At 49.7% G+C, this 22,869-nt stretch overlaps 4 protein-coding genes and 1 non-coding gene across 5 annotated transcripts; 3 read left to right on the top strand and 2 right to left on the bottom strand.

The window, feature by feature from the left end:
• Positions 1-1,998: 1,998 nt before the first annotated feature.
• Positions 1,999-3,216, bottom strand: SCP_0116660 (Peroxisomal 2,4-dienoyl-CoA reductase SPS19; the record flags this gene model as incomplete). The annotated part of the gene is made up of 8 exons (XM_027753885.1): positions 1,999-2,286; positions 2,337-2,371; positions 2,423-2,473; positions 2,523-2,616; positions 2,663-2,739; positions 2,794-2,948; positions 3,000-3,037; positions 3,091-3,216. The coding sequence occupies 8 exons, from the start codon at positions 3,214-3,216 to the stop codon at positions 1,999-2,001; spliced, it is 864 nt and encodes a 287-aa protein (XP_027609686.1).
• A 1,400-nt stretch (positions 3,217-4,616) lies between these two features.
• Positions 4,617-5,550, top strand: SCP_0116650 (GDT1-like protein; the record flags this gene model as incomplete). Its single annotated transcript, XM_027753884.1, has 3 exons — positions 4,617-5,231; positions 5,289-5,394; positions 5,447-5,550. 3 exons carry the CDS (start codon positions 4,617-4,619, stop codon positions 5,548-5,550), a joined length of 825 nt encoding a protein of 274 aa, XP_027609685.1.
• A 129-nt stretch (positions 5,551-5,679) lies between these two features.
• SCP_0116640 (hypothetical protein) lies at positions 5,680-6,240 on the top strand (the record flags this gene model as incomplete). The annotated part of the gene is made up of 5 exons (XM_027753883.1): positions 5,680-5,732; positions 5,801-5,849; positions 5,928-6,035; positions 6,089-6,159; positions 6,210-6,240. 5 exons carry the CDS (start codon positions 5,680-5,682, stop codon positions 6,238-6,240), a joined length of 312 nt encoding a protein of 103 aa, XP_027609684.1.
• A 1,926-nt stretch (positions 6,241-8,166) lies between these two features.
• On the top strand, positions 8,167-12,717 carry SCP_0116630 (predicted protein; the record flags this gene model as incomplete). The annotated part of the gene is made up of 4 exons (XM_027753882.1): positions 8,167-9,129; positions 9,208-10,805; positions 10,872-11,060; positions 11,121-12,717. 4 exons carry the CDS (start codon positions 8,167-8,169, stop codon positions 12,715-12,717), a joined length of 4,347 nt encoding a protein of 1,448 aa, XP_027609683.1.
• A 10,040-nt stretch (positions 12,718-22,757) lies between these two features.
• SCP_t0116620 lies at positions 22,758-22,850 on the bottom strand. Its single transcript has 2 exons — positions 22,814-22,850; positions 22,758-22,792 (listed from the first exon to the last, which is right to left on the bottom strand). It is a non-coding gene; the product is annotated as a tRNA-Asp (tRNA).
• Between the last annotated feature and the right edge of the window lie 19 nt (positions 22,851-22,869).

The raw sequence follows: 22,869 nt of genomic DNA, 5'->3' as shown, positions 1-22,869 counted from the left end.
CGTTTTGTGGGTTATCGCAGGACTTGGATTAATGGCGGCAGGCAGGATCTTCTGCTGAATGAATGGCAATCCATACTTTCCTTACAAGGCATACCGCTTTCTCCTTTCGGTCTTTGGTGATTTTGTCGTCATCACACTCTACCTACCCAGCTGCAACAGCTCTTCGTCGTTCGTGATGCATTGATGCATGATATCGACGCTTTAGTCACGTATTAACGGTGCATAACAGGAATACTATGGCTCTAATCCGGATAGCCACCAGTTCACCAGTACTAGGGCAGCCGGTTCGTGCGCTTCGACCACGCACACAAACGAAGCTGCTCTGTATCAGCATATGTCGACCTCCCTCGGGTCACCCAGTAGGAAATGCGCACCGTGCTCACATGGGTATATTAGACGTGTCTCGGTGACTAGCGAGCATGAGATACTTTGATAATGCTGCAACAAGCTCGGCCGGAAAATCCCTCATTTTCCACGATCGCACTTTCAGCGCAGTCAAAAGTCAGTGGTGAGCGTTTCATAGACCAGATCAGCGCACGTCACTCACCGGCTTTGTCGCGTTCTTCAACGCGCACTCCCCCAGTGCTCAGCTCTTCCACTGGCAACTTGAAGCGTACAGCGGTGACTCCCGACCGAGCAATTACTGCAGTACAGCCGTGGCATTGCTAACTTCGAAATTTCGCAAGAACTCGCCGCCATCCACATGTTACACTACCGCCGATCCGAGGTATGGGGAAACAGAATCCAGGATTGTCTCTCCAAGTGCTGGTCGAGTCGAACCCCAAGCCCGGAACTGACATAACCCGGGTTTCGGAGCGAACGACAAGATTCCCCGCATTTTTGACATGTTTGCATTGTGAAGTTACCGTTCAAAGGGGTTGATTATGAGAACCCGTGGAATATCCGCAAGATCATTGGCTTCAGTCAGTACGTAAAGGGTTCAACGGAATTCTTCGAACTGCTCTTCCCCCTCGACTTTCCCTCACAGGAGGGCCCTGACGATGAGCAAAGTGCAAGACTTGGTTTGTCTCCTCGCTTGTATGCGGCGTATTCGCGATATGTTGACCTCTCCGACACATCTGATCCAGATTTCCCCGACACCACATCCTTCTCACATCGGCCAAACCGCGGGGACACCTCTGTGCGGGCTCTCGTTTCCCGTCACCCATGCTGGATCAGCCTTCTGAAGGTGGGGCATCTCGTCTCCCTCAAACCTCAGACTCCTGCAAGTTAGTGCATGCTCTGGTGTATTCTGGCCACAGACGGCACGCCACGAAACGAGCGCGCACAATCCCGTCCATTAACCGGTCCACCGCACACGCATGTAGCTTCGGCAAACGCATGGGAGCCCTCATCTGTTCTTGACACAGAACCAAAGGGTCCTGCTGCGCCAAGCCAGTAGTCACAAGGCGCGCCGTTCTTGCAAGAGTTCTCATGTCCGCCTTCCTCGTCTCTGGTTATGATTCCCTCGGAGCGGGTCTTGCCCTGGCTTCTTTTCATCAATCACTCGCCGCATCGCGAACTGCTTCGGGTCCTTTGCTGTTATTGCAGTCATCTGGTCTCTCCCGCGACAATGTCCCACTTCTTCCTCTGCGATGCATCCCGCGAACGTTGGAGTTCTGAGTCTGGGGAAGCACGTTGGTCCGCTTCTCTGGGGTCGTTCTCCCGGGCCAAGCTGGCATCTGGTGATACTCCGGAGCAACGCGTGCCTTCATTAAGGGCTCGGAGCGTTTGGCGACGTGCCATATAGCGTGAAGATCTCACAACGGTGTCGACACTCGGCGTGTTCATGCTGCACCGATGGACTTCTGCTGCAGGCCAGAGCGGCCATTCCCGCGCATAGCATACTTGCTCCCGGCAAACAAGGTAGACGTTCATTGTGGTGGAGTAGATCACTATAATGCAGCACGCACCCGAACGCCTCACGCGCGCAACAAATATGCAAAAACGTACATTCTCCACGCCCGAAATGAAAAACCCACGGCCTTACTATAGCCATTACAACCGCGGCTTCATCGACGCCTGGAAGGATGCGGGGTCGAGCACCGATTGGGGATAGGGCACCCACGAAGAGCGCACATGCTCGTATCCGCCGTCGACAACGATGATCTGGCCCGAGATAAACGCCGCAGCGCCGCTGAAGAGGAAGATCGTCGCGTTCGCAACGTCGAGCACGTCTCCGATGCGCCCGGCCGGCGCGGCGTACTCGGTGTTCTTGACCATCAGCCGGGAGGCACCCTCGGTGTTGGCGATCGCGCCCGGGGCTATCACGTTTGAGCGTACGCCCTGCGAAGAGATCAGATGGAGTCGGGTGGGTGAATCTGGGGAGAGCTCACGTGCGGACCTTCCTCGACGGCGAGGACGGCAGACACTGGCGGTGGAGGACGTCAGAGGATAATAGTGCACGCGCGAATGGACGTACTAGCATCCACCGCGGCTTTCGCGGCCGAGACGTGTATTTGGTACGGGGTGCCTGCACACGAGTGAGTATCGCGCATCGTGCGGGTCGCAGGGCTACGGACCTCTGTAATGGAGCGTAGCGCTGACGTGGATGTACGACCCCTTGGACGCGCGCACGTGGGGCAGGGTGGCCTTGATGGTGTTGTACGTCCCAAACTGCGCACAGTGAGCAGGACACGCGAGAGGCGGCCAAGACGCGCACCGTATCAATTTCGACAACGGTCTTGAACCCGTTCTCGGACAGGCCAGAGATGGGAGCGAGGAAGTTTCCGGCAGCACCTGCCCGTGTGCTCAATCGCTGCAAGCACGCGCAAGTGTGCGAGAGACACTCACCGCAGATGACATAGTCGATGCGCCCGAACTTGGCGATCGTCTTCGCGACCGCGTCGTGCACCTGCTTTGGGTCTCTGACGTCTGCCTGGGCGGGGAGACACTCTCGTCCGGTAGCCTTCGCGAGCTCCGCTGCTGAGGCGGTCAGGCGGTCAAGTCTGTGCGATGTTCGGTTCGAGTCGCGTCAGCGGTAGGAAAGAAGCACGCACTTGCGCCCGACGATGGTCGCGTTGGCACCGTGTCGCATCTAATTGAGGTTCTGAATCACACGAAGGCGCGACGGGCAAGAGGAACACGCACCACGGCCTCAGTCATCGCTTTGCATATCCCAGACCCGCCGCCGGTGCAGAAGAGGACCTTGCCGTCGAAGAGACCGTCTTTGAAGACGGCGGTCGAGGGCACTACAGGTGCAACGTAGGCAGCCATCGTTTGGCGGGGATCAAGCAGCGACGTCGGTCGACGTTAGCTCGACGGGTATAAGTGAAACGGGGATGGTGGGGAGCAGGTGACCATGAGTAGGCGTGAGATTCGGGCTCGTCTACCGCAGCCCGAGCGCGTCGCTCAAAAATCCCGCCGGCACCGGCCACGCTGATATTCACGTGCACAACGCGTCGACGCGACGCGTCGGACGCGCTCGCAATGCACAGTGAGGTGTGTTGCATCCTCCTCGTCCATCGCTGCCACTTGCAGGAAGAGGTATATACGTAAAATTTAAACTGCAGGAATTTCTCGTTATAACCTTTGGGCGATGTGATCCAGACACGGTCATCCTGAGGAACGACGGTCGAAGCAGCCTGAGAGTCTGCCTTTAAGAGGCTGAATGTAATACCAGAATCCATCTCAGAGGTCGTAAGTCATGGAAGAAGGCACCATATATGTGAGTATTTCCTATGTACTTGCTGCAGCTCGCGATGATGAGCAAAATTTCGCGTCGCTGGAATTTATGTGAATAAGGGCTGAACAAGACACGTACGGGATCCACAGCCATCTCTCTCTGGTCACCCTATGAGGCTCCCATACCTCTCCAAGGCTCTGTTGGACGCAGTGTCGTCTGTGTCGTGTGGCAGCGATGCGAGACTGAATATCAATCAAATCGCGCAGAGAGACTGAGTGATGTTTCGTTAGTGTCCGCTTGGTGCTGACGCTCACTCGATATATGCAATGAATCTCAGGACGCAATTTTTGAGGAGAGTCCTGTTTCTGTCCTCGCTCGACCTTGTTCGTAAATTTTAAACCCTAGTAGTTAATTCAGCTGAGGCAGTACGTCCGTTCAGTGGGGCACGCTGCTAGATAATTAGTGCAGAACGTTCCAACCGAACGTCTTGTCCCTTTCGCTAAGTTATCTTTGAATAAAATGGATGGCTTTCCTATCACCTAATGGATAGTGAACGGACGTTAACGTTACGACAGAGTCAGAGAACTTCGACCCGGGTAGTGCAGCCCAAGACACGCCTCATGTCGGGGTGCCTGAGACTTAGACCCTAGTTGCGATCACCTTGACATCCAGACAGCTGGAGAGAGCCAGCTGAGAAAGCTCTTCAATTCAAGTGAATAAGTATATCGCGAGACGCGTCCGTAATGGCAGTGACGAGATTGGTTCGTTCCATGATCACGTGGCACGCGCACCACTTTGGTGGAAGAGACTTGGCACTGGCAGGCTTGTACATACTGTACTGCGCCGACCTCTTAGACTTGTCCACCCTCTCTGCCTCTGTCTCTGTCTCTGTCTCTGGCTCTGGCTCGTCCTTTGTTTTTTAAGAGGTGTGTTTTCATGTGAGCAAATTCTGAGCATATTCTCACATCTCGCAGGCTTAATTGAACATTGTATGGCCGCCACCGATGACGCACCGGACCTCGACGGTGCCCTATATGCGCTCATGCGCGCCTTCGCCATGATCATCGTCTCCGAGGTCGGTGACAAGACTTTCCTCATCGCCGCCATCCTCGCAATGCGCCAGCCGCGCCTCGTTGTCTTTGCCGGTGCCTTCGCCTCGCTCGTCGTCATGTCCATACTCTCCGCCGCGCTCGGGCATGTCCTGCCGACGCTCATCCCGCGCAAGTGGACACAGGCGTGCGCCGCGCTCATGTTCTTCGTATTTGGTGCGCGTATGCTCCAGGAAGGCCGTGCGATGCAGGGTGGCAGCGACAAAATGCGCGAGGAGATGAAGGAAGCGGAGGAGGAAATCGAGCTCGACGAGGCCGGGCACGACGGAGACGTGGTACCTCTGGAGGCGGTCGAGGAGGGCGGCAGGCCTCAGAGGGAGTCGAATGGCAGTGCAAGACCTGCGCGTCCGCCGCAGACGAAGGCGCTCAAGGAGGCGACCCGCAATTTTTTCAGCCTTTTCCTCGGGCCGGTGTTTGTGCAGGCGTTCGTGTTGACCTTCCTCGGCGAGTGGGGGGACCGCAGTCAGATAGCTACCATCGGCCTAGCTGCGGCACATGTCAGCCCCAGTCCTCTGGAAGCTCAGTGGCATAGCGTGTTGATGACAATTTTGCAGAATGTATACCTGGTGGCACTGGGAACTATCATCGGCCATTCATGTTGTACGGCGGTCGCAGTCACAGCCGGCCGATACGTTTCCACGAAAGTCTCTGTGAAGCACGGTCGGTATTGGGTTGTCGTTGGAGAGCGCTGTCTTGACTTTCCTTTACACAGTGACACTTGCCGGAAGCGCACTCTTCCTAATCTTCGGCATAAGTTACCTCTACGAAGCATTCCTCTCCATAGACCCAGACGACGCGGACTTTCATCTGCCCTGATTACCCACGCGCGTCCAATATATATCTGTATAATTCGCGTTGTTATACATCCTTTTCTTCGGGTGTCTGACGGATGTCTGTAGCCAGCGATCACCATCCCAACCGTGCTCACGATAGAAAGCATTCTGGATGCATGAAAGCTTGACAGTCGAGGACATGATTGCTGCGGACGAGATGAGACTGCGAGTGCTTCTCTTCCTCACCACGTGGACGTTGTAAAACATATTCTGACGACTCCGTGCTGTGCCAGCTGTGCCATGGCGATTCCAATTTCCAACCTCGAAGATGGACAGGACATGGTTCCTTAACCGCGTATTTTTCTCCCAAGCATTTCAGATTGACTCCAAATCTTGGAATTTCCCTCTGATCTCTGGGAGGACTCCGACGGTGCAGAAATATCACAAGCTTTCACTACATTCTCTGCACTTCCCAGTAAGACTGGAAGCATATTGACGGTCCCGAGGTGCGGCACCGCCGAGGTCAAGGTCATTCATCTGTGCCGGTTACAAAAGCTAATCTGTCTAACCTTGTTTACCAGACCCCCCTCGGACGGCCGGAGAACTTGCGAAGGAAATGCACGCAATTCGTTTTCGTGCGGAGAGCAACGCGGTATGCAGTGTGCTTCTGAATGCGCTCGCGGTGGCTGAAACAGAAATAAGGGGTGATCCCTGTGTGGCGCGCGGCTTCTAGCTGAATGCACCTTCTCTCATCGTTATAGCCATTTGTGTCCACGTCTATGCCACGCGTTCTAGATGTGTGCTCATGCAGACATTCACAGCGGTACACCGGTCAACAGCCCCTCAGTCCAGCCGTGCTCGGGATGAGTCTATTCAGAACCTCCCCGGGGGAAAATAAACCCCCTTCCCCCGGAACTGCTGAAGAGAAAAATGCGAAGACGGAAACACCATCGAAGAAATGTCAATGGGCGCCAACGACGGGATCAACCACTGACACCGACTTCGTTGCTCACCGTGTCGCACAGGGTGGACCGCGTCGGAGTCGTCATTGGAGAAGATGAGCCATGGCCGGTCGTCGAATTTAGGTGTGTACCATCTCTTTGGCTTTGTACGACATGATGCCCACTTATACAAAGCTTTTTCAGCTCACCTTTACAATGATGGGACACCACTACTCGACGTGGTAGGCGATGAGCGGCACCCGATGAACGACAATGGGTACACCGGCCCACGTTAGTACCCCGCCAATGCGTGCGCCCTCACCGAGCTCGACGGCGGACCCAGGAGACCGCTCTTAAATATTGACAGGTGAGCGTCTTCGACTTTTTTCAGAGCCATCACGAAATTACCAAAAGCAGGGGGGGTTTCAGCATAAACCGGATTTCTGAATAGACTAATCCCCGTGCTCGACCTGCCCAGCGCATGTCTCTTTGCTGCATTGTGCTCAGGTTTGTCCTCTTAACATTCTCATAGGGCTGTGATCATTCCGTGGACACTGCCCGTGGAAGCCGCCCAAGCAAGCACGAACTCTATCGTAGTTACCCCCCAACGCTTCGCCGCTCATGTCCATTCGCATTCAATGCTATTCCTAGGAGATATGCGGAACTGTCGCTCCGTGCAGAACCACTATCTCCATGTGTGTATCGTGTCAGGAGCTGGTTTGAATGCAGGCGAAGCGCAACGATGCAGATACTGGGATGCACCAGTGTTTGCGGCCGGCGTATTGAAGCCTTATCCGGCACCTATGTCGCCTCACGTTCAGCACCGTCTTCTGGTATGGTAACACAGTGGTTCCCGAGGGAGATCTTCGTTTGCATTTGCATCGCCGGGAAGCTCTGATCGCCGTAAATGTGAACAAATGAATTGTTCCACGCGTTTAGTTACAGCGCTTTGCAAGTATATGCGGAATCGTCGTCGATGGATTTTGCGCCGAGCTCAGGACCCGAAACCGCTCAGCCACTGCAGCCACCGGTAAATTGCCCAATTGATCAGGTCCGAGAGTCCGAGCCTAGCCAAAACCAGAGAGACCATGCCCAGAGTGTCTCATCAACCTGTTGGGCCCGACGACGTGTTCGGTTTGGTCTTGTTGTGTCCCTTCCGAAAATGGTATGTCTCCGTTTCATTTTGAGGAGATCTTGTACGACATATTCTCGACTCAGTTCCCCTATTCCTAGTCATATGATTTCGTCACTTCCTGACCCTCTGACAAGTCACCCGCTACGTATGACGACTCGTCCTTATTCCCATCGAGATTCTGACTCTACGTAGCATCGATCCCACGGCTCGGCTTGTCTCTCGCTGACTACACTTATCTCGGTACTGACTCAGACCGATTGTACTGTACGAGTATTTAAGTAGGCCGAGAACGACGAATACACCAGAATTCTCTCGCCCCGTTTCGCAGTCTCACCGGTCTGAGCTCCGTAAGAAATAGGGCGATACCACACTTGATCAAGTGTGGGGTTACCTGCAGCAGCCTCATACTTCGAGACAGGACTCTCGCCGTTGATCGAGCTTCACTCTCCTCAGCTAATATCTTTCTGTCGACACTGTTCTTGACGTCGCTGTTCTCCCGTTGACGTTCACCCCCCCTTCGCACTCAGTGGTACGCCGTTTATTGTAGTACTACACCTTCCTATTTCGTACTAAGTGCGCCGCTATGGATCCTCAGGCTCAGCTCGCCGCGCTTGCTGCTGGCCTTCCCGAGGACATCTATCACGCTCTCGAGGCAATCCTTCGTGATCTTGACCACCGCGTTACTCACGCTCAGGCCCCAGCCCTTTCTGCCGACGATATCCGCATTGCCCTCGAACACGGTTTTGCGAACACCCAATTCAATCTCCCTCCGGCACATTTTACTCTCCCGCCTGCTCCTCCTCCGCCACCTGTTTCCGTGCGTCCCGGCCAATTCAAGGTCGACCTCGCACATTTCCACGGCAAGGATAGCGACGATCTTGGTGCTTGGCTGACATTGATCGAGGATTACCTCCGAGGTCAGCACATTCCCGAGGTGGATTGGCCGTTACAAGTCCCGATGCTGTTCCGTGGTGAGGCTCAGCATTGGTACGTTGCACAGAAGAAGAAGATCGGGCGCGGCTTTACCTGGGCAGAGTTGCGAAAGGCTCTGACAGACAAGTTCGATACGCCGTTGCGTGTTGAGACTCTGCGCAATGAGCTGCGTTCTGTTCCTTGGAAAGGGAACCTTACTCGATATGCTGCCGCTTTCCGTGACCTCGAGACTCAGATTCCTGAGGTTGACATGACATTTGGTGACCGCTTGTCGAATTTTCTCAGCCGTCTTCCAGTCGAGTTTGCGAAGGACATCCGCCGCGACAAGCCGAAGAATGTCGAGGAGATGTATTTTTTGGCGCGCGAGATTGAACGCCTCTCAAACCTTCATCATGTCCCTGCGCAGCATCAGAACAACACAAACGGTTTCCGCAAGAAGACGAAAGGGTTTACTCACCGTCTTTTTTCATCATCTTCGTCTTCTCCGTCTGCCGCATCATCCTCACCTTCGGCTCCTCCTACGTCTTCATCACCATCTACTGGTCCAGTTCCGATGGACCTTGATGCGATGGAACAGCCGCCGCCACTGAAGACGAAGGATCGGGTTAGCCGTGTACGTTGCTTTAACTGCAATGGCCTTGGCCATTATAGCCGAAATTGTCGCTTACCTCGGAAACGTCGTCCTCCGCAGGAGTTGAACCTCTTCGAGGGAAGCGAGCCCCCGCTGTTCACTGATTGCTGCGAAGAACCGTTGGAGTTATCAGTGCTTGATCTATCCGATGATGCACCTGAACCTCATTTATTGCCCACCTATGCTGTCCAGCTCGCTCCCAGTGTCAATGCGAAGCCTCTTCAGCTCGCGTCGGCCATTATTGATACTGGTGCCGCCTACTGCTATATCAAGCCGTCAGTTGTCAGAAGGGCTAATCTTACGACGTACCCTATGACGGCTCATTCTGTTCGCGGTGCGGGTGCCACTACCACGTCAGCTTGGGCTCATTTCGCCATCAAAATCGGGGGTTGGCAGAAGCCGATTTGCGCATTCATCTTGGACACCGATACACTGCGCTTCGACATGGTTATCGGCCAAGAATGGCTGCAGAAGTATAATGCGCAGCCTGATTGGGCTACGCGCTCTTGGTTCTTGACGGATCCGCGTACTTGTCAGGTTGTACGGCTGCATGCCATGACTGTACAGCAGCCTCTTCCCCTGCCGCGCGTCGCTGGAGCCGCTGCATCAAACCGTTGGGCTTCTCTTGTAGCTGCCCCATTGGAGTTGTACTTGTTAGCTGAAGAACCTGTAACTGAGTCTCCGCAGGAAACCTCTGGCCACAAATCCCCACTAGCGAAGATCAAATCGTTTGGTGCACGCTTGCATGCGCGTATGAAGGCAAAGTTTCCACGGTTATTTCGTACGAAGCTTGGTGCACCACCGGCAGGTCGATGTGAACATGTCATCGATGTGACTGGAACACGACCAATTCGTGCGCATGGGCGTCCTTTATCGCCACCGGAGCACGAGGAGGTTCAGAAGTTTGTTGACGAAGGTCTGCGGGATGGAATTATTGAACCGAGCAAGTCTCCGTGGTCCGCGCCATTGATTCTCATTCGGAAGAAGGACGGGAAAATGCGGGTATGTGTTGATTTCCGTCAGCTTAATAACTTCACTGTACGGAATGCTTACCCTCTTCCTCGTATCGATGATTCCTATCAAAATCTTCGTGGCGCGCGTTTCTTCACGACCCTTGACTTGCGATCCGGTTACTGGCAGATCCCACTCAGTGCTGCATCACGCCCGCTGACCGCGTTTGCTACGCGTTTCGGCCACTATCAGTTTCGTGTTATGCCTCTCGGCCTCTGCAATGCACCTGCGACTTTCCAGAACTTTATGAATGACCTCCTTCGTTCGCGTCTTGATCGCTGCGTAATGGTCTACCTTGATGACATCATCATCTACTCACCGAACCTTCCGCAGCATCTCGCTGATGTCGACTGGGTCCTCACCCGTCTTGATCACCAGGGTCTGATCCTACACGAGGACAAATGTCAGTGGGTTCAAACTGAGTTGACTTATCTCGGGCACATTGTTTCTATTGCCGGTGTCCGTCCGAATCCAGAGAAAGTCCAGGCCATCACTGAATGGCCACGTCCCGATAATGTTACTCGTCTTCGCGGTTTCCTCAATCTTACTGGCTACTACCGCCGTTTCATGAAAGGGTTTGCGAAGATTGCTGGGCCGATGTACGATTTATTAAAGGGCAATCCCCGGAAGCGTGCTGAAATTAAATGGTCAGCCCCTTGCGAACAGGCTTTTGTCGCTTTGAAATCGCGACTTACCTCTGCTCCTCTTCTCAGTTACCCGTCACCTTGGCGTCTCTTCGTTCTCGATGTTGATGCTTCGGGCCATGCTATTGGTGGTATCCTCCATCAATCGCAAAATGATTTTCCCAAGGGGGAGGGAGATTGCTCACGCTTCGCGTTCAAGGAGTCTGATCTTCGGCCGATTGCTTTTGAATCACGTCGTATGACCCCGACTGAGCAGCGGTACTCCGCGCAGGAGCGCGAAATGCTTGCAATTGATCACTGTTTGCAGAAATGGTGAAGCTACGTTGAAGGCTCACCTGTTGTTGTGCGTTCCGACCATGAATCTTTGAAGTACTTCTTGTCGCAGAAACATTTGGGTCGCCGTCTTGCCCGTTTCGCCGACAACATCGCACACTTTGATGTGCTAATCCGGTACCGCCCCGGTCGTAATCAGCTTGCCGCTGATGCATTGTCCCGTCATGATGGCCAAGCTGATGTTCCAGACTACGAGGCCTCTGGCCCATTGTTTGCGAACCCGATGGAGCCAGCAGTGGACCATGATAGGTCAGCACTTTTCGAGACTTTGAAGAAATGGAGAGAAGACTTACTTCGAGATACTAGTGCTGAGCCGAGTCGTCGTGGCTTCCTCGTCCGCGATGGTGCACTCTTTCACTCTGTTGACCTTGGTCAGGGCGAAGTCTTCTTGCCAGTTCCGGTGAACCTTGACGAGGCCTTGCGGGTCATTCGGGAGGTACACACCGACCTCGGACATCTCGGTGTTCGTGCAGTTGCGGAAGCATTGAAGTCGCGCGTATGGCTGCCAATTGTCACTGAGTTAGTCGAATTCGTTATCCGTCGCTGCGATGCTTGCCAGTTCACGCAGCGCGAGGCTCCACCTGCCCAGCCGTTGCACCCACTTCCTCGTACGGATGCCTTTGATCATTGGGCTTTCGACTTTATAGGTCCCCTCGTGAAATCGAAAGAAGGAAATGAGTATATTCTTACCGCCATGGATCACGGCACCGATTTTGCCTACGCGACTGCAATTCCACGCCGTTCTCATATTGCTGTCATCGCATTGCTGCGCCGCCTTATCACGACCCATGGGAAGCCTTCCACCGTCCTCACGGATAATGGAGAGGAATTTCTGTCATATCCTTTTCAGAATTATCTTCAGCGATTAGGAATTCAGCACTTACACACCTCGCCATACCATCCGCAGATGAATGGCCGCCTCGAGAAGTTTAACGATATGCTGGTACAGACGTTAGCGCGTTATACGGCTCCCAACCGACAGGACGAATGGGATCAATACTTACCAGATGCACTTCTTGCGCAGCGCGCGCACGTCAGTCGGAGCCATGGCGCGTCACCTTTCTTCCTTGCGTTTGGTCGTCAGCCCCGTCTTCCGCATGAAACGACTTACGACCTTCTTCGGGCGCCACCGACCGACGCGGAGATCGCGACGTTGCAAAACTGTCGTCTCGAGCATGTTCAAAACCTTGAGAGGTTCCGAACCGAGGCGAACACGCGCGCCTTGCGCCGCTTGCAGGACGAGGCGCGCCGCCGTGAGGGTACTTACCACGAACGCGCGCTCGGGATTGGCGATTATGTCCTTCGACGTTCGGAAAACCCGACGAAACTCCATCCGCGCTGGGACGGACCCTTCATCGTTCACGATGTCACTGACCGGAACGTTTATCAGCTCCGCACACGAAACGGCTACATCCTTCGTACCTTGTACAATGCTGCCCGTTTGAAACGTTATCACCCGTCGAATATGGATCCCGAGTTATGGTACTCCTCTGCCGACCTTCAGCGTCGCGACGCCCGAGCGCGAATGCAACGCCGACTCGACACCAGTCTCGGTCGCGCTGGCACCTCTCGCGATGCCTAAAAAAATGGTGTCAGCTCTTTTGACGCATGACCTACCTTCTCTTATTGTCTTCTGTCTCCTTGGTTGTCAGTATTCGTCGTTTATCTTGCCGGAGCAAGATTCTTGTACGAGGGGATGGTGTTGGGCCCGACGACGTGTTCGGTTTGGTCTTGTTGTGTCCCTTCCGAAAATGGTATGTCTCCGTTTCATTTTGAGGAGATCTTGTACGACATATTCTCGACTCAGTTCCCCTATTCCTAGTCATATGATTTCGTCACTTCCTGACCCTCTGACAAGTCACCCGCTATGTATGATGACTCGTCCTTATTCCCATCGAGATTCTGACTCTACGTAGCATCGATCCCACGGCTCGGCTTGTCTCTCGCTGACTACACTTATCTCGGTACTGACTCAGACCGATTGTACTGTACGAGTATTTAAGTAGGCCGAGAACGACGAATACACCAGAATTCTCTCGCCCCATTTCGCAGTCTCACCGGTCTGAGCTCCGTAAGAAATAGGGCGATACCACAAACCAATTGCCCCACGTGGGTTTTCTACGGCATCCTAATGCAGGAGCTTAGACAAGCTTTGGGCATGCCTCGGACAACTGCTTTTGGGAAATTCGTGTCACCGATGGCCCTCCCGGTATCCTCCGCTAGACTTCCAGTAGTAACGTGCCACTACAACAGTTTGGGGTCCTGGGCTCGGGGCAAGCTCGGGGCGCCTGAGACCAAAAATCCATTGATGATGATTCCGCATATACTTGCAAAGCGCTGTAATTCACTATTACTGTGGTGAAACGACCTTAGGTTCAGTCACGCGTCACAGGCCTTGTGAACTGAACTCGCTTAAGGGTTTGTAGTGTGTCACGGATGTCTGTGAACTGGAAGCGAAAGAGGATGTCACCGGCGCTCACAGCATCAGGCATGGTGGACCGTCGGCGGGCGCCTGTGGCGCCTCTGAACTGAACTTGGTCACAGGTCACTCCAACCCTGTGAACTGTGAACTGAGGAAGAAAACATGTCACAGGTCACAGGCCGTGAACCTAAGGTCATTTCACTACAGTACTGTAGCGAAGCAACAGGACCCGGGAAACTTCCCTAGAGGTTTATTCTCAGAATCCGCTGAAATCAGCCTCAAAAATGCTATGTTTTCGGTCTGAAAAATGCTTTGCCGGACAGAAAGATCACGCCTATCACAGAATGTCACTCCTATTGGCAATTCTCGTCTTGCGAGATGGTACAATGAATTTGATTCATGTATACAGATCCACATCATAGCTACTGACCCACACCTTTCAGTCATGTTATCCTATCTGACTACCCAGTGAACACTGACATTGTCAGTGTGAGTCGGACAACGGTATCTGAGTACCCAGTGGACATGGGCCGATGGCCGCCATGTTGGCCTATGCCATTGGCGGGCCGATGCATGGCATGTTAACTGTGGCAGTGGTGGGCTGACCACCACCACTTTTGCCAGTGCTTAGCCCACTGCCAGTACTCTCACCACTGGTGGGCCGACCACCAAACTTGTGGGGAGTTGGCACTGCATCTGCATGCCGGGCTCCAATTTCACTTTGGTCGCATTGGGCATTGTACATAAAATTTCCAGATAAAATTTCCAGAATTGGAGGTATATAAGTACATACTTCGAATGGAATATTGGAATCTGAAGTATACGTCCATTTTGATGAGAATCAAACATCGTCTGGTAGAATGAAATTGGGATTTATATGGAGACATCAATATCCATGGTTGCTCTTTCCTTATGCTCGATCTCCGGTCCTATGTTAAGCATATTGACACTGACGAGTTCAAAACCGGTTCGCCAGTGGGTCCATTCACCGTTCCAAAGGGGTTTGCCTTCACTGTTGACTCTCCAACAGCAAACATTACACTCGGAAAGGATGAGGTTGTTCTCGCCAATCTCATGAATTGGCCATATTGTCATTTTGTGTTGTGGTGCGAGTCATTTTGTAGCATTGAAACAGGATCTGAACTGAGTGGACTAGAATGATATTGAGTGCGTAAAAGGTTTTATTTATTTTATTTTATTTCACTGACCTGTTTCTCGCCACCTTTGAGAGTCTTTTGCATGTGTTTGCTCACCCAGATCGGGTTTGTTTGCAATGATTGTCCTATTACAAAAGAGAATTCAGTGTTGTGATTGATCCAATAGTAACAACTACGCTGACTGCCAGGTTCGCAACCGTGTTTATGCAGCAAGTTGACAGCAGCCTCTGCATCTCTGCCAACTATGGGATAAATGGTGATGTTGAGATGAGGAGGAAGCATATAATTTCTCCGCACATTGTTAGTGCAAATTTCGCCCACGAGCCAGACGGCAACACCTTTGCCATTGAAACAAAGAAAGTGTAACTCATCTTCAGTCCCGAATGACCCCCACCTTACATTATCGGGAATGTGGCAAATACCAAAATGAGCATTAGTGGGGTTGGAGTAGTCACTCGTCTTGTGAATTCTTCTGTTAGATTTAATTAGTGTATTGGTTTTCGCAAATGGGATTGTGAACGAACTGTAATAAGGGCTGTTTGTACTCTCAGTCACATCGACTGGTGATGACTCCTATCACAACGGGACTGAGAAATAATGGGATAAGTGTCGGTGAAAAATAGCATGAATGATCGAAATATGTATGAAGTAGGAGCATCGCTGGTGGCGCTGGTGCTAGCTGTTGCCATTGTATCATTTACGGGATCAGAACTGCGTATGGCATCATCAGTGTATGAACAAATGGACTATAGAATTTGGAACACATTACTTACTGTTCACATAGTTAGATAAACCACTGCCACCTGACGTGGATGGCCTGAGGATGGTGATAAGTAAGTAATGTGTCAAAGGATTTGCAAGTTCACACCTCTTTGTTACATCCATCACAGGGATCATAGATACTACTGTCCTAGCAGACAGAGGGGCATTGACATTGTTTCCGATGTCAGATATGGTATCTGAAGATGTATCAGCAAAAGATGAGGGCACAATGCCTGAAGTGCAAGTAGTGGAACTGTTTGAAGTTGATGAGCATATCAATGGTCCATACAGGAGGAAAAGTGGGAAAAACCATTTGGCAAGGTGTTCATCAGCAGTTTCATCAGTCGAAGCACGTTTCTTAGTCATTTCAGCTACCGGGTGAGACAATTGGGTAGCGCATAGGCGAAGAATAAGAAATGGATTAGTGTTTGGATGTTTCAGCTCGAGGTCGTGATGGGGACGTGATGACGTTAGTTATGTTAATTGGACAGAGCTAGAGCTAAGAGATTTGCACAGATACCATTGGTAACATGTTCCATCAATGACGATAGGCAACAGGGATTGGGCATGTTCGATGTCAATTGATCAATCATTGCGCGTCGATCGGCATAGTCTTTACTGAAAGTAGTCGCCCATGTTTAGGAGGGATGGCCCATCTCAATCACAAGATAACAGTGGTGTCAGAATGGTAGTTGTAGTCGCTATTGATGGATGAGTATTTTGAATAAGTAAATGAGATCATACCGGATTGTACTGTATGCATTATGAAGCATCACAACTGTAGTGGATGCACAACCACAATGGCAACAGCGGATGGCAGGAGGTAGAAGCTAGGGGGAGCGAGTATATTGATCGTACTGTGTTATGCTGATTGTGTGCCACATAGATGGTCGGAGATTATTCGTTGATCGGGATATGATATCATATGCGCTGATGATTTTCATCAATCTGGAAGTGTTGGTGATAGATACACAGTCGAAGAATGACCAGTGAGAACTGGGAGGATGATCTGCTAGGTGGTCAGATGCCATTAAGAATGTTCTCGATGTAGAATGCCCAGGATCAATGGAAGGAACAGTGTGGGCAGGAAGGTAACAGGAGGTAGGAGGCAAGATATGGGTGATCTGTTAATCTCGATAGTCTTTATGATGTCAACACATATGATATAGGATTTATGACGTATCTGTGATTCCGAGCGAGTATCTTTGTAGGATGTAGGTACGTCAGTAACAGCGAAGGTATGATACAATTGTTGGATTATAGAAGGAGTTCGTAAATGCTAGGTGTTGACCTGTGGTGAAAGGAATGCTTAATTTGTGATGAGCTGTAATAATAGTATGAGTGACAGTTCCATACATAGAGAGCAGAATCACTCACTTATCGCAAGATTATCCTGGGCATCATTCACAGAAGTTTCATCAATTGGTTAGGTCTTCGACATGGCAGGTAGGAGGTAGGAGTTGCAGTAAGCCCACAACTTTTGGCTTTGAGCTTAGCTGTGATTCTCACTTTTGTATAACAATAGCCCAGGTAACTGGGCAAGGTGTTGTTCACTACTCACCAGTCATTGTCAATTGTCAAAGTTATTGTTAACAATAGTCTGAGAGAATTGTAATACAATAACAACTTATACAAAACAACTTGCACTCAGTCAGGCTTGAACCCTGATCTTTCAGACACATGATTACATAAGCACATGCTGCACACACAATCTACCAACTGCTCTATTAGGCCATGCATTTCTTTTAGCCTCAATTCTATATACTATTGATAACCCAGATGTGCCATAATATGGCACTTTTGGTTCCGCAGCACGACGTCTTGCTCAATTGTCTGCGGCATCTCAGATAATGTTTCTGTAGTATACAGAGTACTATACACTATTTTTTCGGATTTTTTTAGTTGTATTGGACACCTTGGAGAGATGCCGAGGTGTGACACCAGCCAAATACAGTCTTGCAATCCTGAATTTCTTGGGATCCAAGTGAGCCGTCTTTGCTTCCCAAACGTTTACAGTATTAAATCAGGGTATGCATGACTCTCTGTCTATAATTTCAAAGGAATCGGACAGGAAGATCAAACCACAGAAAAAGTTATGGCACTTCTGGGTCATATGGCATATCCGGGTCACTGATAGTAAGGCTACTGCCTTCTCTAATATACATATTAGAATCTTTTGTAATGGCTACTATATTCTGTTGTTACTGTTGCTTATAATAGTGATTTGCCCACATTCTTCTATTTATTTCACCCTTCTAATAGCTTTGTTACATCTAATACAAATTTTGATATTACAGTTTTAATATTATTTGAATATTTACTGAACTAAAAAGAGCAAGATTTGTTCCACAACACCATAGATGTGCTTTTACTCTGGCTTGCACTGTGTGACTGACCTGCAGATTCTTTCTGTGAGCCACCACAACACTGCATGGAGGACTCGAAGTCTTTTCATGAGCACGTGGTCGGACTGTAGCATGCACAGCAATCGATGCATGATCAGAATGCCACATAATCTGAGCCACAGCAAGTGGAATTTGCCAAAGTGATCTGATCCAGCTTAATTGGACAAGTCATGACCCGACAAACTGATTTGACCAGCTCGGGTCAGAGTCACAGCAACACTAACAAGTACTGGCCATCACTGTGATCAAGCATTGGCATATGGTCTAGATGCATCTGGGGCGCTGGCATGAACTCAGGTTCTGAGACAGGTAAAGTGCAAACTGCATAAGTAGCAGCCATTCATCACGTCCAAAATACTGTTTGACATCTGGATGATGCTCAAGCTGGAAGTGAACAATGACTGCAGGCTCTTTTAGTATACTAGACAGATGAGAGACAAAAGGAGTGCTTACACCAAGTGACCTGCACTTCCAATGCACAAAACATCTCACCCATGGTCAGAATGGACATCCCACATCTCTGTCGTATCTTAGAGTTCTATGTGTACTTGATCACAAGGTGGACGAGAAGTGAGAACTAGTGTTTGAGTGTCCCTGCCTTGATGCACTCTCAGCTGCATGCATCAGGAAAACCCAACTTTCTCTTAAGAGAACACTTAACTGCCTTGAACAGACTTATAGTTCTTATTTAAGGAAATAAGGACAAAAAGGGCATAAGCCATATTACATTAAGCGTCTGAAATCCAACTTATTGAGACTTATTTGAGAACTTATAGCCTTAAATAAGGGTTTTCAGAGCAAAAGGTCTTTAAGGAAAAGTGAAGTTTTCCTGATGTGTGCCAGGAGTATGGTAGACCTAGGGGCATGTTGATAAATCAATGCAGCTTGCTCGCAGAAAAATGCATGCAGCATGCTTGCAGAAAAACACACCTTGTAGTACAGGATATGCATCCCATACCATATTAGAATTTTGCAGTGCTAGTATTCATTCTCTGAGAGGGAGGGATCAAACCGGTACAACATACGTCACCAGCTGACCATCATCCGATCACAGTCTTCACACGATTGTTGACTCCCCATTTCATCAGCTGCATTCATGAACTCTTGCAGCAATTCCATCAGAGCAGCAAAAGCAAAAGGGTTATTTGTGATACGGGCCATATTTGCTGCGACCCTGGGGTTCACATTCTTGTCATAATAGCCAGACCTGATTCTGTCTGAAACCAGAGTTGGGAAGTGTGAGCTGTGTTCGCAGCTGGAGCCTGAGCAGTGGCCACATTGGCCGCATCCATGGCAAGAACAGACTGATAAAATGACTGAATATACAGCACGTGATTGGCCACCAAATGTGCATGAGGGTTAGTTTGATATTCTATATGGCTGCATGCTGATACGCTCTCAGACCTCCTGGCCTCTGAAAAATGCATTTTCCAGCAATCTCTCCAACTTCACCACTCTATGTCTTAATCTCCGAGTTGTGTCCAACTCTTTCGTAACATTCTACGAACTTTTGCGACTTCGCTTGACTTCTCACGACTTCTCTCTGACATTCAACATTCTTTCATCACTCATACACCACTCTTGTGTCTCCCGCTTCATCAGATATGACTTACACATTGTCCTTGGGCCTCATTCGATGCACCCTGTCTAATTCTCATCTAATTCTGTACTCTTCCGATGTCACACCAACTTCCTAGTTTATTGTGCTGACTTATCGGTGTCGCTTGACAGTCATGCCCTCTCATTTTGCAAATCTGATGCCCTTTATTGTTCGACTTTCCCTTTCAAGACTATCTTCGTGCTGGACCGGAGATGCTGTTTGAGCATTTCATGTGGTTTATAACAGGTAACATATGTTTTTTTTCACTTTCCCTCTACTTTACTGTTCATCTCTGTCTCTAATGTACAACTTTCACCTCTCCACTCACTTTCTCTATTTTTCCATTGGTCCTAGACTATTGCGACCTTTTCTAATGTTAGGATTCATCATTCGACATTTTGTGACTTCCACATTTTCCCTCCCTTGTTCCCCTCTCTATAAATACCTGCTGTATCTACATCAATTACCATGGAAGATCAGTAGGAGACTTCCCCCTTCACTTTAGATTACTAAGAAACTGCATTTACTGTGGTAGCGACTTTAAACCATGATATACCCCACTGTGACCCTGCGACATAGTGAGACTGCAATACTTCCAGACTGCATACTGCATTTAGAGACTGCGACACTGTGATAGTGACATAGTGACATAGCGACATAGTGACATAGCGATACTTCGAGCTGCAATATACCATCTGCATTAGTCTTACTCTGACTTTTGAGTTAGACTGACTACGACTTCATTGAGATGGTGAATACTGTGTTTTCCCATAACATTTCCATCACAGATACTTCCCCTTTCCATTGCAATTTAGTTCATCTTTATCCACAAGTTTGGCAATTTCATCACAACTTTAGCTTTCTACCTCTGACTTTTGCAACTTTGTCGTAGATTGTCGCTCAACTTTGCGTATTCATCGCGAGCCCTTGTTCTTTTACAGGTTGCATCCCCCTAGGCTTTGTTCGAGGTTCTGGGACCCACTTGCATCATATTATAGTTGCATCACCCTTCACTCTCACACAGATCCCTTCTTGTTTTAGTTGGGTTTAGGTGTTTGTGTCGGGTGTGCACTCATCAGCGCATTCACAATCGTAGCTGCCTCAAGATGTGCGTGAGATGCAAGGGAGTCCATGTGGCACACCTTCATATATGTGTCACTGACATCCAATTCCACATTGGTATCCTGCTGAGCCTGGCTGTGATAGCCTAGTAAGTGAGGTGTTCTGTGGTCCATGAGTATAAATGATGCCAGGCAGCAGTTTATAATGCTCACTCAGGTTCTCAGGGTCGAGTGCATTTGGTCTCTTCATTCCTCATAATGTAGAGGGTGCATGTCTACAAGACGTGTAAAGACATTGCAAAGTGTGATGCAATGTGATGTCATTACTAGATTTTGATATTTTGATGAAGAAGCACACAAAATTCCATCCCTGGTCGTATATCGGTTAGTACATGCACCTGTCATATTTTCTGACTGCGCAAGAGCTGAGTTTGATTCTCAGCTAGGTAGTTTTCTTTTCTTTCTATAATCAGGACAGTCGCACCTCATTATGTCTGATCTCAAACAGCTATTGTATTAGCTCAATGCTATGTGGCTCATGTTGGAACAACTGCCTCTCCTTTCTCACAATGTGTCTGCTCGTTGTCAGCTATTGCACAATGAAATTCATATCAAGGTTGAGACCATCCACGCAATAGTCTCAAAGTGTTCATTGCGTCTCAGACCAGTTTCAGCGCCTTTCAGTGCAGGAAGCAGAGGCAGTCCAGATGTGGTAGAACCTAAGCATGAGGAAGAAGGCATTGGGACCCAAGTGAGTGCTTTGAGCTTTCATCTCCTGATGATACTCAAATGTGGTCACCAGTTATCAGACACTCACAAGGAAATGAAAAGGTGTGCTATTGCCAAGTGTGGTAATTTCATCTTGGAGCATATTGAAGAAAGCCTTGTCAGTCCTGAACAGACCGTGGACATGATCTTTGGCCATAATGAAGACAAGTCACATTTGGTCATGGAGGATAGAGCATTAAAACATTTGTTGCATGAATATATGCATGAGTCTTCCTCCAAATGGGTATGTCCACTCATTTGCACGAACTTTAATGATCAGGACAAATCAGAAGATGTAAATGAACACCTTCACAAGCACCACGAGGTAAGTCACACTCCTGCAGAGATCTGCTGACATTTACCATTATGGTCTCTGGCAGTTCATTATATCTGCTTGTAATGAATATACCACATCACACTCATATTGTCCCAGGTCAAGACACTTAAGTCTGTGATCGATTGGAACATGCGGACATCCCAAAGTAGTAGAAAGACTTGGATCAGGCTCCTAAAACCATCTGTTGTTACAGCGTTCTCGCTCCTTTATCCTAGCACACATGTTTTAGGAGATCATGTGATATATGTTTTATGAGACTTACCCTTTTTATCGAAAATTACCGGATTAGGATGAGCACTAAGAGGAGGAGAACACTGTAAGACGGCTGGCCAAACTCGTCATCCGGATTGTTCCGAGCTTATGCAAGCCTACATTTCTCGCAGGAACTTTGAGGTAAACCCTACCGTAGGTCTTATTTTGTAGGACACGAGCAGCCCCAAACTGGTTGCTTGTCGCGCGCCACAGCGCGCCCACTGCCTCACAATGTCGCGCAGCATGAGAAAGAGACTCGCAAAGGCTGGAGCTAATGTCAGATGGGCAGTTCCTCATTCTGCAAGCATCAGTAGGTACTAAGCTGCACCTTCAACTTCACCTCCCTCAGACAGTCAACTACCAAAATTGTTGCACTGGCAGACAGACAGTAATGCATGACTGGGGCCTCCTCATTTAACTGGAGTAAATTTGAGCACCTAAGAGCAAATATTCTTCCATTTTCTGATATCTTTGCATGATGTTGTGAGGCAGCGGGCGCGCTGTGGTGCGCGACAAGCAACCAGTTTGGGGCTGCTCGTGCCCCACAAAATAAGACCTACAATAGGGTTCATCTCAAAGTTCCTGTGAGAAACGTAGGCTTGCATAAGCTTGGAACAATCCGGATGACGAGTTTGGCCAGCCGTCTTACAGTGTTCTCCTCCTCTTAGTGCTCATCCTAATCCGGTAATTTTCGATAAAAAGGGTAAGTCTCATAAAACATATATCACATGATCTCCTAAAACATGCGTGCTAGGATAAAGGAGAACGCTGTAACGACGGATGGTTTTAGGAGCCTGGACTTGGATAGGCAGGTTCTTCGAGAGCATCGAAATTACAAAAGAGCTGGCGCATGCATTACTCCCTGGCTGGGAATCGAACCCAGCTTTCGCGCGGTCCCATCCATGCGCAGCGAATGACAGGCGCGTGTACTAACCGATATACGACCAGGGACACACAAAGGAAAGATTTA

Source organism: Sparassis crispa (assembly GCF_003851025.1).
Source record: "Sparassis crispa DNA, contig_000000F, whole genome shotgun sequence".
NCBI lineage: Eukaryota > Fungi > Basidiomycota > Agaricomycetes > Polyporales > Sparassidaceae > Sparassis > Sparassis crispa.
This window is presented reverse-complemented; position numbering and strand designations above follow the sequence as displayed.